Source organism: Hemitrygon akajei, chromosome 11 (genome assembly GCF_048418815.1).
Source record: "Hemitrygon akajei chromosome 11, sHemAka1.3, whole genome shotgun sequence".
NCBI classification, from domain to species: Eukaryota; Metazoa; Chordata; class Chondrichthyes; order Myliobatiformes; family Dasyatidae; genus Hemitrygon; species Hemitrygon akajei.
The window spans coordinates 166,534,880-166,551,408 of NC_133134.1; the positions used below are offsets into that span (position 1 = coordinate 166,534,880).

Sequence of the window (16,529 nt, forward strand, 5' to 3'; positions counted from 1 at the left end):
GGAGATGAGCTGCTGAGGATCTACTTTATATGGTTGTACAAAGTCAGCATTAATCTCCAGGGCTTTAAAGTGTTGTGTGTGCGTGCGTGCCTGCGTGTTCGTGTGTATGTAGTAGAATAACATACAGTAAAATAGCATTACCAGTTGGGAAATGTGAGTAATTTATAAGTGAAACACAAAACTGAGTGCTGAGCTATATCATTGGGAGCCATGCAAGGTAAAGGAACCTTGATTGATGAGAGGAAAATGCCTGTTACTGCGCTGTACTGTTCTGTGTGTAATGCCCTGGTTCACATCTTTATTGTTATGCTGTAGGTATTTCATTTAGCAGCGCTGTAAGAGCTGCTATTCTGCTTTCAGCCTGTTTGGGTTATTGTTGAAGATAAGGGATGATGTGGAATGTGTGCCATCCAACTAGCGGGAGGTTTTCTTGCTGAGGGACAGTAAAGTTGGGCTTGAGGTTTTTTTTTTGTTTGAGAGGAGATGAAGAGAGAAGATGCCGTGGAAAACAGGTCATAGCATATGATCAGTGGGAGACCCGTTAGTTTGAGATGGATTGTGGGCGACTTTCGGAAGGTGGTGTGTGCTTTCACATTAACAGAAGGCCCAGCGCGTGACAGAGAAGTTCAAGATGAGCTCCAACTTGTGTACCTTTGACTGTTGAATTAGAATGGGCCCTTTTTGTTTTTACTAACCCTTCAGTTAAGATTCATAAATATAATTTCTTGAATCATATGCAGTGTACTGTCTGTTTTGTGGCATTAATTTGTAACAGGGTAGCAAATGACAGCATCCACACAAACGAGGATTTGGGGTGGGCTCGCATCTCAATCTCACAAGTTTGATGGGACCGGAGGTTATCTTCCCTAGAGTTACTGTTACGTACCCTGTAACTGGGTGTCTTACCAGCAAAGATAGAAGTATCGGTTGGAGTCTGGTACTATTATCAAAACAGTGTTTATTAGTAAAATATACAAATCAATATCAACAATGCAAATATACAGATAATACACGTTAGCAATACTAAACCTAAAAGTGTGGGTATAACAATAATCAATAATAAACAAGCTCTATCGATGTCTAGGGGATAATGAATTGTCATATGTGAATATAAAGTTCAGTTCAGTTCATACAGGCTGAGGTAGTTGTTGGTCGATGTGTTGTAATTTTTTTTGGGGGGGGAGGAGGGGAGAGAGAGAGAGACACTCACACACCTTCCTGTACGATCTTGATCGGTCGATGTGTTGTTGTGGCCATTCAAGTATGACCCCTCTGTCCTTTAGCTAGACCGTTCTTCTATGGTGGGACTCGTCACCCAGGCAGGGGTGGACACACACACAAGCCCCCACCAGCCTCGCTATAAACACTGTGAGTTAAAATTGACCGATCCTTCGTTCGGTCTTCAATGCCCCACACTTTCTCATGGGTTCCAACATTTAAGCAGTGCTCACTAGTGTGTCTCTTGGTGTGTCTGAGGGGTGTCTCCCCAGACCTCACTTTTATCCCTACTCACGGGGTCTCAGGTGTCAATCAGTTTTGAATGGCTTAGCCCATCAAACCAGCCCACTCCGGCTGTCCACTGAGGAATTGGACTTTAAAGCCTTTAATGTGCTTTAAAACTCTACGAGAGCATCAAGCAAAAATCATGGTCTTAGAGGTTTGTGCTGTGTTTAAAGGAGGATAAATGGGTTCATTCCAGTGCCAGTATAGGTAGAGGTGGGAGAGCATTATTCCTGCTTTCTTTTTTAACTCCTCTTCTCAACATTACTACTTTTATTTACAGTTTGTTAACTTCTGTGTGTTGGTTGTTGTCAGTCTTCGTGTGGCTTTTCATAGATTTTGTTGTATTTCTTTAATTTTTCTGCATATGTAAATGCCTGCAAGAAAATTAATCTCAAGGTACAACATAGTAATATATATGTACTTTGATAATAAATCTACTTTGAATTTATTTCCCGCACTCTTTGATTTCCGACTCCATTTGGCTCCGATGTAGTATAGGCAAAATCCATTTATATCTTGAATATATTCAATGACTCCTTTACAGCCTCCTGGGATAAAAAAAAATTCCAAGAACCATTGAAACTGGAAAGAAGTTCTTTTTACATCTATCTGAAATAGGTGATCCCAACTTCTGAATCTGTGCTCCCTAAGTTTAGAAACTGGCACTGAGGAAGCCTCCTCTCTGAATCTACCCTTTCATTCTCCATCAGAATTCCATATGCACCAGTAAAATCATTTAATTTTTCTAAATTCCAATGAGCATTGATCTAAAGTTCAGAGTACATACATGTCACCATATACAACCCTGAGATTCATTTTCTTGTGGACATATTCAATAAGTCTATAGAGTAATAACCATAACATAATCAATGAAAGAGCACCCAATTAAAGTGTTCAGAGTGCAGAAGACAAACTCTGCAAATACAAAAGCAGAAAAAGTAATAATAAATAAATAAGCAATATATATTGAGAACATGAGATGAAGAGTCCTTGAAATTGAGTCTGTTGGTTGTGGGAACATTTCAGTGATGGACCAAGTGAAGTTATCCCCATTGGTTCAAGAGCTTGATGGTCGAGGGGTAGTAACTGATACTGAAGCTTTTGGTGTGGGTCCTGAGGCTCTTGTATCTTCTTCCTGATGCCAACAGTGAGTAGAGAGCATGCCTTGGGTGGTGGGGTTCCCTGATGATGGGTGCTGCTTTACTGCGACAACGTTTTATATAGATGTGTTCAGTGGTGAAGGTTTTACCCGTGATGGACTAGGCCATTTCCATTACTTTTTGTAGGGTTTTCTCTTCAAGGGTGTTGATGTTTCCATACCAGGCTATGATGCAGCCAGTCAGTTTACTCCCCACTTCTCATCAATAGAAGTCTGACAGAGTTTTAGATGCCATACAGATCCAATCTCTCATCCTTTCCTCATAAGCCAGCTCCTTCATTCTAGAAATCATCCTAGTAAACCAGTTTGCCAAGTATATTCTTCCTTGAATGTGCACTTTCAACCTGGATAAATTCAGGTACAGTCTCTCCAGTGCTCTGCAGAGCTTTAAAAGTCAACAAGTTATCTTGCAAAATATTTTTAACTAAGAAGTTTAGAGATCTGACCACATATGTTTTTATGTGCGGAAGAAGGAGCTAATGCACACTGAAGTTTTGCATTATTTAGTCCCTGCGTGTAGTTGCCCAATATGTTTATCTGCCTCTAGTGAATCTGAAAATGGCTGAGTTCCTTCCACTGCCCAAGTGAGATTTTCCACTTAATGGTATTTAGACAACTGGATTAAAGATTAGCTTTATTTGTCCCATACATGGAAGCAGTGATAGGCTGAAATGCATCATTGCATTGATGACCAACACAGCTTGAGGATGTGTTGGGGCAGCTCAAGTGTTGCCATGCTTCCGACACCAATGTGATGTGCCAACAGTTTACTAACCTTTACTAACCCGCATGTCTGGAATGTGGGAGGAAACTGGAACACTCAGAGGAACCCATGTAGTCCCAGGAAGAAGGAACAAACTTCTTGCAGACAGCAGCAGGAATTGAACTGCACTGTGAAGTGTTCTGCTAAAAGTGCTGCCCCAGGAAAAGTATACAGGGAAATTAAATTTTATTTTGCACAACAAGCTTCCACAATTGGAAATCACTTCCTGAAAGCATGGCGGAAGTGGTTTTGCTAAATGATTTTTGAAAGGGAGGCGGGGAGGGGAGTTATAGGGAGACAATATGAAAGGGAAAATGGTATTTGCCTCAGCTGTAACTGTGTTTTGTGAAGTGGATTGCAATCTTAAAAAAGATTTTAAATTCTGCCTGATTGGGCAAACAGCCAGAGTGCATGGGATTTGGCAAGACCAGTGGTGGTGTAGAACTGTAAACGTTAGCGAGGGAACTGGATTGTTGGATCAATCTAGACTGAAGCTGGAACGTTGCGGAGTCGAGTGGAGTTGTTGATAGAATGTTTTGTCGCATGCACATGCAAAATTTCATCTCATTTTCAGGTCAAGATTGCTTACAGATACTGTGGTTTTATTGCCATTAATTGCTGAGCTTGCTTAGCAATCCAATACTTTACATTAATGCATTCTGGGTTAAGTTGCCATAGCAACTTTGACTTTAGTATTCATAGGCCATGCTGTTTACTGCAAACCACTGTGTTTTGGCAGTAGGTTAAGACTTCTGCAGCTTTGCTTGGGAGGGTTCACTTGTTTATGTATGCTTGGTAAGACTCCATATTGTGCTCTTGCACAGAGATTCAGTTAATTATGGCCAGGATTAAGTACAGCCATGAAAAGATTTTTTAGGAACTTAACTGGTGCTCACAGTTGTGCGGTGACTGATCCAATCCGGCTTTTCTCTATCCCTTTCCAGAATCCTTGTGTTCTCCCATCCTCCAACTTCCCCACAAATGTTGTGGGGAATACCACAATTGTAATACCAGGAAGATCCCAGAACATCAAGAGCTTGTGCCCATTGCTGGTTCTGGCAATCGGCCTGTCTTCCCAACCTTCAGAGTAGAAAAATAACTGGTTTCTTTCTTCACTTAAGAGCTTCTTCATAAAATGAAAGGTTATTATCAAATTGAGCCAACCTGAATGATTTCGGTATTCCAAAGATAGTGGATGGGTGTGTTCAGCAAGCTGTTAAATCTCCAGTTAAAGATTAGCTTTATTTGTCACGTGGACAACAAAACATGAAATTTTTTGTTTGTGTCAACAACCAAAGCAGTGTGAGGATGTGCTGAGGACAGCCCATAAGTTTCACCGTGTTTCCAGCACCATGCCCACTACTTACTAAACCTAAGCTTATGTTTTTGGGATGTGGGAGGAAACTGGAGCACCATGCGGTTACAGGGAGAACATGCAAACTCCTTGAAGACAATGACAGAATGATCGCTTGCACAGTGAAATGTTGCAGGGTCACTACACTACCGTAGCGCCTTTTTCTTTCAGGATTAAAGCCAGTGGTGCTGTTCTACATAGCACAAGATGGGTCAGGAGACCTGAAAGCAAAAATGTCATAACTAACTATATAACCGTAAAACAAACCCCCCCCCCCGAATATTCAGCATTTAGAGTGAACTAGTTTGTTCTGTGTTAATTTTCAAATTGGAGTCTACTAACAGGATTTCACACTTTGTTTTGGTTCCTGTTTTATTCCTGTTTTGTCATCTGCTTTGACACTGCTATGGGATTCCTGTATTTTTGCTCTTCCCTTGATTTTCTGTTGTGGAGTCCATGTATAACATTTTCAGTATTATTGTCTGCACAAATGCAGTTACATGGGGTTGCATTTTGATTCACTGCTTCAACATCTATCATCTGAGATCCTCACCGTCTAGGCCGTACCATCTCACAGCTGCTTCCCTTCAACCATTCGATTCTTGAACCAATCCTACTTACTACCTCAGTATATCAACACTTTGTACTCCAGTGGATCTTATTATTTTATTGTAATTGTGTTCCTGTGTGTAGTTTTTCTTGTGCAGGTTGTGTGCCTGTGATGCTGCTGTATCTTAAGTTTTTCCATTGGACCTGTGCATACATGACAATAAAATTCGACCTTGACTCTGACATTTTTATTGTTTCAAGCCTCATAGGTTCTGAAATAAACCGTGAATATTGATGGGAAGTAAAGGCACAGCTTGCAGTTGAGGTGGTGGAATAGATCCATAGGGTGTCTCGTTTAGATGGTTCAATGTGCCAAAGATACTGGTGACATTTTTCCAAGTTAAAGTTGCTCACTTGTTTTATTCCTCCATTACACAGCTGCTCTACAAGCTCTAAAACGCAAGAAGCGGTACGAAAAACAGCTTACACAGATCGATGGTACGCTGTCCACCATTGAGTTCCAGAGAGAAGCCTTGGAAAATGCAAACACTAACACAGAAGTACTCAAGAACATGGGTTTTGCTGCCAAGGCAATGAAAGCAGCTCATGAAAATATGTAAGCGGCAACACTATTCCTGTCTTCTTCTGACACTATAGACATCCTCCTTCCCGTTCCACAGTCCTGTTATAAAAGAGAAATATTTGCTTGTGCAGTACTCAACTGAACTTACTGATCTTCTATTTTTTTTTGTTAGTCAACATTTCTCCATATCTGAAGCCTTTTATATGTATTGGACTAATTTCTCCATTTTAAAGCTCATGACCATAGTTCCTGCTAATTGTTCCTGCTACTGGTTTTAAAGTTCTTGTGCTGGAACATCTCTGCCCAGTTACTCAGTGTTTAAATGTAATCGCTCCTAACCTACACTTGCTAAAGGTGTCACCTTCAATCAGTATGGTCACCTTGAGCTGTGGCACAAGGAAAGATAGGATCAACTGGCGATAGCCAGCCCCCATTATTTTGACAGTGCTTTACCTTGGGTTTAGGATACAAGACATATTTTTATTTATTTAAAGATACAGCACTGTACGGGTCCTTCTGTCCCATCAAGCCTGCACTTCCCAGTTACCCCTGTGTGACCAATTAATGTGTATCTTTGGAATGTGGGAGGAAACCTAGAGAAAACTCACATGGTTATGGGGAGACTACAAAGTCCTTACAGACAGTGGCAGGAATTGAACCTGGGCTGCTGGTGCTCTCATAGGGTTACTCTAATCACTATGCTACCTTGCTGGCCTCACGTGGCTCAATGTGATACTAACTCCATTGACTGGTGAAATGACCAGTTGATGAGGAGTGGGGCATCTCTGAAACCAATCCTCTTGCTATCCTCCTTAGTCCTATAGAAACTCCTGTACATTCAGTGACCACTTTATTAGGTTCTGGGAGTGAAACCTGGTGTGGTTTTCTGGTGCAGTAGCCCATCCACTTCAAGGTTCGACTTGTGCATTCAGAGATGCTCTTCTGCACACCACTGTTGTAACACATAGTATTTGAGTTACTGTCACCTTCCTGTCAGCTTGAACAAGTCTGGCCGTTCCCCTCTGACCTCTCTCATTAACAATGCGTTTTTGCCCACAGAAGTGTTGCTCACTTTTTTTTGTTTTTCACATCATTCTCTGCAAACTCTAGATAATGTTCTGCATGAAAATCCCAGGGAATCAGCAATTTATCAGATACTCAAATCATCCCATCTGGCTACAACAATCATTCCATGGTTAAAGTCACTGAAATCATAGTTCTTCCACATTCTCATGTATGATCTGAACGACAACTTGAATCTCTTGACCGCTTTTATGCATTGAGTTGCTGCCACATGATTGGCTGATTAGATATTTGCATTAAAGAGCAAGTGTACAGGTGTACCTAATAGAGTGGTCACTAGTTTATAGTGGACAAAAGAACTAAAGTTTGTCATGGATAGATGGAGGAAAAGTTTCCCAGCTATATCATCCAAGCATCAAGGAATGATCATTAGATGATTGTTGTGCTAGCAGTAACCTCATCCAGTGTATGAATAATAAAGTCACCTAAAAGTTCTGGTTTGTGTATTTGAATGAAGCTGCATAACTGGTTCATTACATTGCTTTCCCCTTTCAGGGACATTGACAAAGTAGACGATCTAATGCAAGACATCACAGAACAGCAGGAACTGGCACAGGAAATTTCTGATGCAATTTCAAAACCAGTGGGCTTCGGTGAAGATTTTGATGAGGTAAATATTGAAGTGCAGTTGAACTTAAAACAGAATCAAGCAGCTTACAGTTTCCGTGTACACAGAGTCACTGACATGACATAGAACATTACAGAACAGTACAGACCCTTCAGCCCATGATGTGTTAACCTTTTCACCTACTCTAAGATCAATCTAACCATTCTCTCACACATAGCCCTCCATCTTTCTTTCATCCATGTCCCTGTCTCTTAAATGTCCCTAACGTACCTGTCTCTACAATGATGCCATGAAATTTGTGGTTTTGTGGCAGCAGTACAGTGCAATACAAACAGTTATTATAGTTTACAATAAGAAATGTAAAAATAAAAACTTAGGGGAAAATGATCAAAATAGCGAGGTGGAATTCATAGGTTCATGGTCCATTTAGAAATCCGATAATGGAAGAAGCTGTCCCTGAAATATTGAGTGTGTGCTTTCAGGCTCCTGTACCACCACCTTGATGGCAACAATGAGAAGAGGGCATGCCATGAATCATGAAGGTCCTTAATGACATATTCTGCCTTCTGAAGATGTCCTTAGTGGTGGGGAGGGCCCTTAATGATGACATCACCTTTTGGAGATGTCCTTGATGGTGGGGAGGCTAGTGAAACTGGCTGATTTGGGCTTTTTCTGATCTTGTGTATTGGAGTCTACTAAGTTTGCAAGTGGTTGCATTGCACATAAAATGTTGGTGCTTTACTCTTTTCCATCGATGCTTCTTGACCTAATGAGTTCCTCCAGCATTTTGTGGTGTTGCTTGGATTTCCAGCATCTGCAGATCTTCTTGTCTTTTTACAAGTGGTTGTTTGGGCCTTTGTGCTTAGTTTGTAAGTGCTTGTGAAGTTTGAGTGAGGAATAGTGACTTCTGGAGTGACTACCATTGATTTAAAACACTGGATGAGCTGATCAGAGAAGTGTCAAGGTTGCTGATCATCAGTGTGCTATTTTAATCTGCTCCATTGTTCAGCCCAGTATTTTGGCATTAAAACTGTACCGGTAAGGAAGAAAGCATTAAAAATCCAGGTCCTAAGTTAAATGCAGTACGCAAGAGGTAGCTCTGCCATAAATGAGACATAAAGGTTAGGAGCTGGGTAAATTTCACTCAGATAAGAAAGATCGGATTTAACATAAAAGGAAAATTAAATGCCGAAAAAAATGGCAGCAGTTAGCGCAGTGCTTTACGGTGCCAGTGATCAGGAATCTGGGTTCAATTCCTGATGCTGCCTGGAAGCAGTTTACACATTCTCCCCATGACCACATAGGTTTCCTCCCACATTTCAAAGACCTACACAACACCTAATCTAAGATAGCCTTTCCCCGAGTAGGCTTGGGCACAAGCTGCTCTAAGAAGCCATCAAGTAGGTAGTCATCAAATTCCCTCCCTTGCGATCTGACACCAACCTGATTTTCCCAATCCCCTTGTATATTGGAGTCTCCCATTACAATTGTGTCATTACTCTTATTACATGCCTTTTCCAACCCCTTTGCAATCTCAACCTGACATCTTGCTTACTATTTCGACACTTAAGTATGATTCCAATAATGTTTTTGTTCAACCCTTGCAGTTTCTTAACTCCACCCACGAAGATTCAACATTCTTGAACCCTAGGTCACCTCTTTCTAAAGATGTAATTCCATCTCTGACCAACAGAGCCACACCACCTATGCCTTCCTGCCTGTTCTTTTGATGCAAAGTATATTCTTTGATGTTAAGCTCCCCACAATGGTCTTCTTTCAGCCACAACTCAGTGATGCCTGCAGTGTCATACTGACCAATCCCTAATTGCACATGAGTTCATCTTATTCCGAATTCTATGTGCATTTAAATACAGCAGCTTCAGTCCTGCATACTTCACCCTTTTGAATTTTGCCTCTGTGATGCAATTTAACCTGCATTTATACCCAGTAATTGGCTTATCCTTCCTTACATTCACGTTACGCCTGTAATCTACTTGTAAACCTGCTGGCTCATCCTCAACTCTTATCACACTGGTTCCCAATATACCCAATGACTTGGTCTCCACAGTCATCTGTAGCAGTGGTTGGTGTGTGGAATGCATTGCCTGAGTGTGTGGTGGAGGCAGATACACTAGTGAAATTTAAGAGACTACTAGACAGGTATATGGAGGAATTTAAGGTGGGGGGACATATGGGAGGCAGGGTTTAAGAGTCGGCACAACATTGTGGGCCGAAGGGCCTGTACTGTGCTGTACTATTCTGTGTTCTATAAACTCAGCAGATTCACCACCTCTGCTTAAGGACCATAAGATATAAGGACAGAATTAGACCATTTGGTCCATTGAGTCTGCTCTGCCATTTCATCATGGTTGATCCAATTTTCCTCGGCCCCAATCTCCTGCCTTCTCCCGGTATCTCTTCATGCCCTGACCAGTCAAGGCTCTGTCGATCTCTGCCTTAAATATACATTAAGACTTGGCCTCCACAGCCATCTGTGGCAAAAAATTCCACAGATTCAGCAATCTGTGGCTAAAGAAATCCCTCTTCATCTCCATTCTAAAAAGATGCCTCTCTGTTCTGAGGCTGTGTCCTCCAGTCTTAGACTCTCCACCATAGGAAACACCCTCTCCACATCCACTCTTATCAAGGCCCTTCACCATTTGATAGGTTTCAATGAGGTCAACCCTCATTCTCCTGAAATCTAGCGAATACAGGCCCAGAGCCATCAAATGCCCTTCACATGACAAGCCATTCAATCCTGGAATAATTTTTGTGAATCTCCTTTGAACCCTTTCCAGTTTCAGCATATCCTTTCTGAGATAAGGAGCCCAAAACTGCTCACAATACTGCAAGTGAGGCCACACTAGTGCTTTATAAAGTCTCAACATTACATCCTTGCTTTTATATTCTAGTCCTCTTGAAGTGAATGCTAACATTGCATTTCTCTTCCTCACCACAAACTCAACCTTCCAATTAACCTTTAGAGATCCTGCACAAGGACTCCCAAGTTCTTTTACACCTCAGATTTTTGTATTTTTCTCTCCATTTAAAAAATAGTCAATCCTTTAATTTCTTCTGCCAAAGTGCATTCCCCACTGTATACCATCTGCCACTTTTTTCCCTTTCTCCTAATCTATCCAAGTCCTTCTGTAACCTTATTACTTCCTCAAAACTTCATGCCCCTCCATCTATCTTTGTGTTGTCTGCAAACTTTGCAACAGATACATCAATTCCATCATCCAAATCATTGACATACAACATAAGAATCTATCCCAACTCCTATCCCAGTGGAACACCACTAGTCACTGGCAGCCAATCAGAAAAGGATACTTTTATTCCCACTCTTTGCTTCCTGTCAATCAGCGACTGCTTTATCTATGCTAGAATCTTTTGTGTAATACCATGGGTTCATAGCTTGTTAAGCAACCTCAAGTGTGGCACCTTGTCAAAGGCCTTCTGAAATTCTAACTACACAACATCAACCAGTTCTCTTTTGTCTATTCTGCTTGTTATTTCTTCAAAGAATTCCGACTGATCTGACAGGTAAGCTTTTCCCTTGAGGAAACCATGCTGACTATGGACTATTTTATCATGTGTCCCCAAGTACCCTGAAGCCACATCCTTAAAAATGGACTCCAACATCTTCCCAACTACTGAGGGTCAGACTAACTGGCCTATAATTTCCTTTCTTCTGCCTGCCTCCCTTCTTGAAGAGTGAAGAGTGACATTTGCAATGTTCCAGTGTTCCAGAACCATTCCAGAATCTAGTGACTCTTGAAAGTTCATTAATTCTTCCACAGCCTCTTCAGCCACCTCTTTCAGAACCCTGGGTTGTACACCATCTGGTCCAGGTGACTTATCTCCCTTCAGACCTTTTCAGTTTCCCAAGATCCTTCTCCCTAGTGACAGTAACACACTTCATGACCCCTGACACCTGGATCTTCCACCATACTGTTTGTGTCCTCTACAGAAAAGACTGATGCATATTACTTATTTAGTTCATCCATCTTTTCCTTGTCCCTCATTTCTACCTCTCAAGTATAGTTTACCAGCTGTCTGATAACCATTCTTGCCTCTCTTTAACACTTTATTTATCTGAGAAACTGTTGGTATCCTCTTTAATATTGTTGGCTAGCGTACTTTCGTATTCTACCTTTACCTTAATGACTTGTTTAGTTGCCTTCTGTTGACATTTAAAAGCTTCCCAATTCTCTTAACTTCACACCAATTTTTGCTGTATTATATGCCCTCTCTTTGGCTTTTATGTTGGCTTTGACTTCTCATGTTAGCCATGGTTGTGTTATCTTGCCTTTAGAATACTTCCTCTTTGGGATGTGTATATCCTGTGCCTTCCGAATTGCTTCCAGAAATTCCAACCATTACTGCTCTGCTGTCCTCCCTGCCAGTGTTCTTTTCCAATCAATTCTGGCCAACTCCTTGCTCATGCCTCTGTAATTCCCTTTACTCCACTGTAATACTAATGCATCAGACTTCAGCTTCTCCTTCTCAAATTTCAGGGTGAAGATTATGATTACTTGCCCCTAATTAGGCCACTTAGCCCATTGAGTCTGCTCTGCTATTCCATCATAGCTGATTTGTTATCCCTGTACTCCAGTCTCTTGCCTTCTCCGTGTCTTTCATGCTGTTACTAATCAAGAACCTATTAGCCTCCAGTTTAAATATTGAAATATTTTGCAATGCTGGTGAAATCATTTTAGCTTTCTCTTGGGGTTTGTGACAAGAGACTATACTTCTGTCCCCTCTGTAGGAGGATTTGATGGCTGAGTTGGAAGAACTGGAACAAGAAGAGCTTGACAAAAACCTGCTGGAGATCGGAGAAGCAGACAACGTGCCTCTTCCCAATGTCCCCTCCACCTCTCTCCCAGAAAGGCCAGGTAAGTGTTTGTTCATTATCTGCGTCAGTAAAACCACAGTTACTTCCACCTTTGTACACTGGGTTGTGTTCTATTAATATAACTTCCCAGCTGCTGCGAAGTACCGAGTTGTATGAAAGTACAGCAAAATTCTCTGCAATAATAACTGGGTGGTACGGGTTTCTATGAAAGCAAGTTAACCTTTCTCATTATAGCTGGTTGAAGTGACTGCAGTCATCTGTTCAAACACTTCAATCTGAACAAAGCACTTCCAATCAGCAAGGACCCCACCATCCAGGCCATGCTCTCTTCTCACTGTTGCCATCAGGAAGGAGGTACAGGACCTTAAAAAACTCCAAGTCAAGAACAGTTATTACCCTTGAACCATCAGGATCCTGAACCAATGTGGATAACTTCACTCACCTCAACTCTGAGCTGATTCCCCAATCTCCACTCATTTTTAAGGATCCTGCAACTCAGTATTATTTATTATTATTACTTTTTTGTTTTTTTGCACATTTTTGTGTGTATTTTTCATTGAGTCTATTGTATTTCTTTGTTCTGCTGTAAATGCCCACAAGAGGGTGAATCTCAGGATTTTATATGGTGACATATGCATACTTTGATAATAAATTTACTTTGAATTGGGTTACAGATTACTTGAGGTGAGGAAACTAAAACCTTGGTAGAAAATAACCCATACATTAAGACAAAGGTAACTGAGAGTGGGGTTGGTCATGGTACATGAACAGATTAGGCCATTCAACCCATTGAGTCTGTTCCACCATTCCATCATGGCTGATTTGTTATCCGTCTTGTCCAAACCTGTAAGATAATCAGAATCAGGTTTAATATCACTGGCACATGTTTTGCAAAAGAGGACAAATTGTTCAAATAATAAAAACAATAAATAACTAATGCAGAGAACATGAGTTATAGAGTCCTTGACAATGATTCTGTAGATTGTGGAATCATTTCAGTGCTGAGGTGAGTGAAGTTATCCATGCTGATTCAGGAGCCTGATGGTTGAAGGCTACTATCTGCTTCTGAACCGTGTGGGACCTAAGGCTTCTGTTCCTCCTGCAGGTACAGTGTGAAGAGAGCATGACCTGGTTGGTGGAGATCCTTGATATTAGATGCCACTTTCTAGTGGCAGCGCTCCGTGTAGATGTGCTCAATGATGGTTCCTTTCAGTGTGTTTCATTTATATATCCCCTATTTCTTGTTACTTCCAGCTGCCAAGAAGGAAGAGGAGGACGACATGCAAGAGCTCGAAGCATGGGCTAGTAATATGTGAGGGCGGCGGGCATCTTGTAAAGCACGGACATTATTGTACGCCATGGTTGTGGGTCTTTTGTTCTACATTGAAGGTTGTGAGCAGAGTAAATTTCTAAATGACTCCTGGGATCCATTCTGGGGAGGGTGGCGTGGGTGTGTGCAGTGTGGCAATATGGTTTGCTGTATGTGAGGAGGTGCAGGGAAACATTTTGGTACTACTTGATCTGTCTTTCATTGGATTTTTTGTTAATGGCCAAAATCTTTAAGCCCATAATGATCCGGTACAGTGTTCTCCCTCCTCCCCCTCCTGGAACTGATGCCCCACCCCGTCTCTCGTGCCAGTCGCCACATCACATCCTTCTGTTCATTTGTAACTGCTGCAGTGGCGATTTAGTTCCCAGAATAAAACTCCTTTCGCACGTCCATAATTGTTCGCTTGAGATGAAGACAGAGTTGATGATTACTTCTGTGCTATTTTTGATTAATTTAAAAATAATTTCATTCAAAAAAAGAAATCTCAATTGAAGACCCCCCACTCCTCCCGCCAAACAAAATACTTATTTCAGCAAGGAGTTCTTTATTTATAAAGCTTGTAAATTATTTTCTTCCCTACAAGACTTAAGCTGCTTTAAAAGTGTATTTTAATTGGGTATAAGCACGTGATTTACCGCTATCCAGGTGCCTCCGGGAATGTTTTGGTGTATGTTGGGTTTTGTTTGTCTTTGGATGGGAGGGGTGGGAGGGATGGTTACAGTTAACCTTATTTCTACACTCCTGTGTGTCAATCAAAGCTGGCGGTGTGATTCCTTCTATCTTTCTGTACATCTGGTATAATTTCACCTATCTGTTTTATTATGGATTTACACAAGACACCTTCTGAATGCTGCTTCAGCTGAAAAGTTATATTTTTCTCCTTAACGTGGGCTGTATACAGCACAACAGAGGCACTGTGAGGCTATCAATCCATTACAAGATCTCTCTAATCCTACTTAAACATGCTGTAAATATGTTAAGAGAAAAAAATAAAATTTCTTTTAATGTAACTATGTCATGAACCAGATGTTTGAAAACCACGCCAAGATTCAAGAGTGTTTAATGTCGTTTCCAGTACACAAGAGAAAGGGAGAGCAAAATAATTGTTACTCCGGATCTGGTGCAGCACAGAAAAAGCACAATAAGATAAAGAACATAATAATTTAGTTTATTTTTTTTAAGATATCTTAACATTTATTATATCTCTATAAAGTGATATTAGGCACAGGAGTATCTGTACATAAGGTGATTGACAGGAAATGATAAAGTGGTGGTGATTGGGAGTGTGGAGGGGTGAGTCAGTGGGTGGAGGTGTTGATCAGCCTTGCTGCTTGGGAAAGGTATCTGTTTTTGAGTCTGGTGGTCTTGACGTGGATGCTATGTAGCCTCCTTCCTGATGGAAGTGGGACAAACAGTCCACATGCACAAAATGCCTGTTGATGGATACTCTTTCTCCCCCTTGGCATCTAACCTTGACAAAGTCTGCACTGAGAAAGTCTTTCCTTTCAGTAACCCTAGGACATTGATATGAAGATGGAAGGGCAGGATATGTTGAGGAAGCAGGAAGTCTGCAGAAAGACTTGGGCAGATTAGGAGAATGGACAAAAAATGAGGGATGGAATACAATGTAAAGAAGTGTATCAGCACTCAAAAGTTCAAAGTCAATTTGTTATCAAAGTACATACAGTCGAAGTCAGAAGTTTACATACACCATTCGATAGAAAATTTGTGGGCAGAACTGAAAAAGCGTGTGTGAGCAAGGAGGCCTACAAACCTGACTCAGTTACACCAGTTCTGTCTGGAGGAATGGAACAAAATTCCAGCAACTTACTCTGAGAAGCTTGTGGAAGGCTACCCAAAACATTTGACACAAGTTAAACAATTTAAAGGCAATGCTACCAACTTCTGACCCACTGGGAAAGTGATAAAAGAAACAAAAGCTGAAATAAATCATTCTCTCTACTATTATTCTGACATTTCACATTCTTAAAATAGTGATCCTAACTGACCTAAAACAAGGAATGTTTTCTAGGTTTAAATGTCAGGAATTGTGAAAAACTGAGTTTAAATGTATTTGGCTAAGGTATATGTAAACTTCTGACTTCAACTGTACGTCACCATATACAACACTGGGCATTGTTCTGGACATTCAGAGCAAATACAGAGAATAAAAGAACAATAGATATAGAGAACATGAGATGAAAAGTCCTTATAATTGAGTCCATAGGTTATTGGAACAGTTCAGTATTGGGTGAGTGAAATTTATCCCCTCTGGTTCAGAGCTTGTTGCTTGAAGGATAATAACTTTGACTGAAATTGTTCATGTATGGTCATGCACTCCTGTAGAAGTAATAAAGGTGTCGACTATTTTCTAAACAGGTGCAAAAGGACTTGGGAGTTTTTTTTTTGTGTGCAGAATTCCCTAGCTTAACTTGCAGGTTAAGTTGGTGGTAAGGAAGATAAATGCAATGTTAGCATTCAAGAGGACTAGAATATAAAGGCAAGGATGTAATGCTGAAGCTTTATAAGGCACTCACTTGGATTACTGTGAGCAGTATTGTGCTCCTTATCTATGAAAAGATGTGCTGGAATTGCAGTGTCCAGAGGAGGTTTGTGAGAATGATCCCTGGAATAAAGCAATTATTGTATAAGGATCATTTGTGTCTGGTGTGTTCTCGCTGGAATATAGAAGAATGGGGGGGGGGGTCTCAGTGAAACCTATTAGACCATTTAGAACAGATGAGGAATTTCTTTAGCCAGAAGTTAGTGAATTTTTGGAATT

At 41.0% G+C, this 16,529-nt stretch overlaps 1 protein-coding gene across 1 annotated transcript in view; it reads left to right on the top strand.

Annotated features, from left to right (window-relative positions):
• Positions 1 to 14,757, top strand: part of LOC140736246 (charged multivesicular body protein 4b-like) — a 48,587-nt gene extending 33,830 nt beyond the window's left edge. The window contains exons 2-5 of the mRNA XM_073062177.1: positions 5,767 to 5,944; positions 7,490 to 7,604; positions 12,331 to 12,457; positions 13,672 to 14,757. Of these exons, the coding sequence (XP_072918278.1) occupies positions 5,767 to 5,944; positions 7,490 to 7,604; positions 12,331 to 12,457; positions 13,672 to 13,733 (482 nt within the window). The 3' untranslated portion in view covers positions 13,734 to 14,757. The remainder of the gene's footprint in view (positions 1 to 5,766; positions 5,945 to 7,489; positions 7,605 to 12,330; positions 12,458 to 13,671) is intronic.
• The last annotated feature ends 1,772 nt before the right edge of the window (positions 14,758 to 16,529 follow it).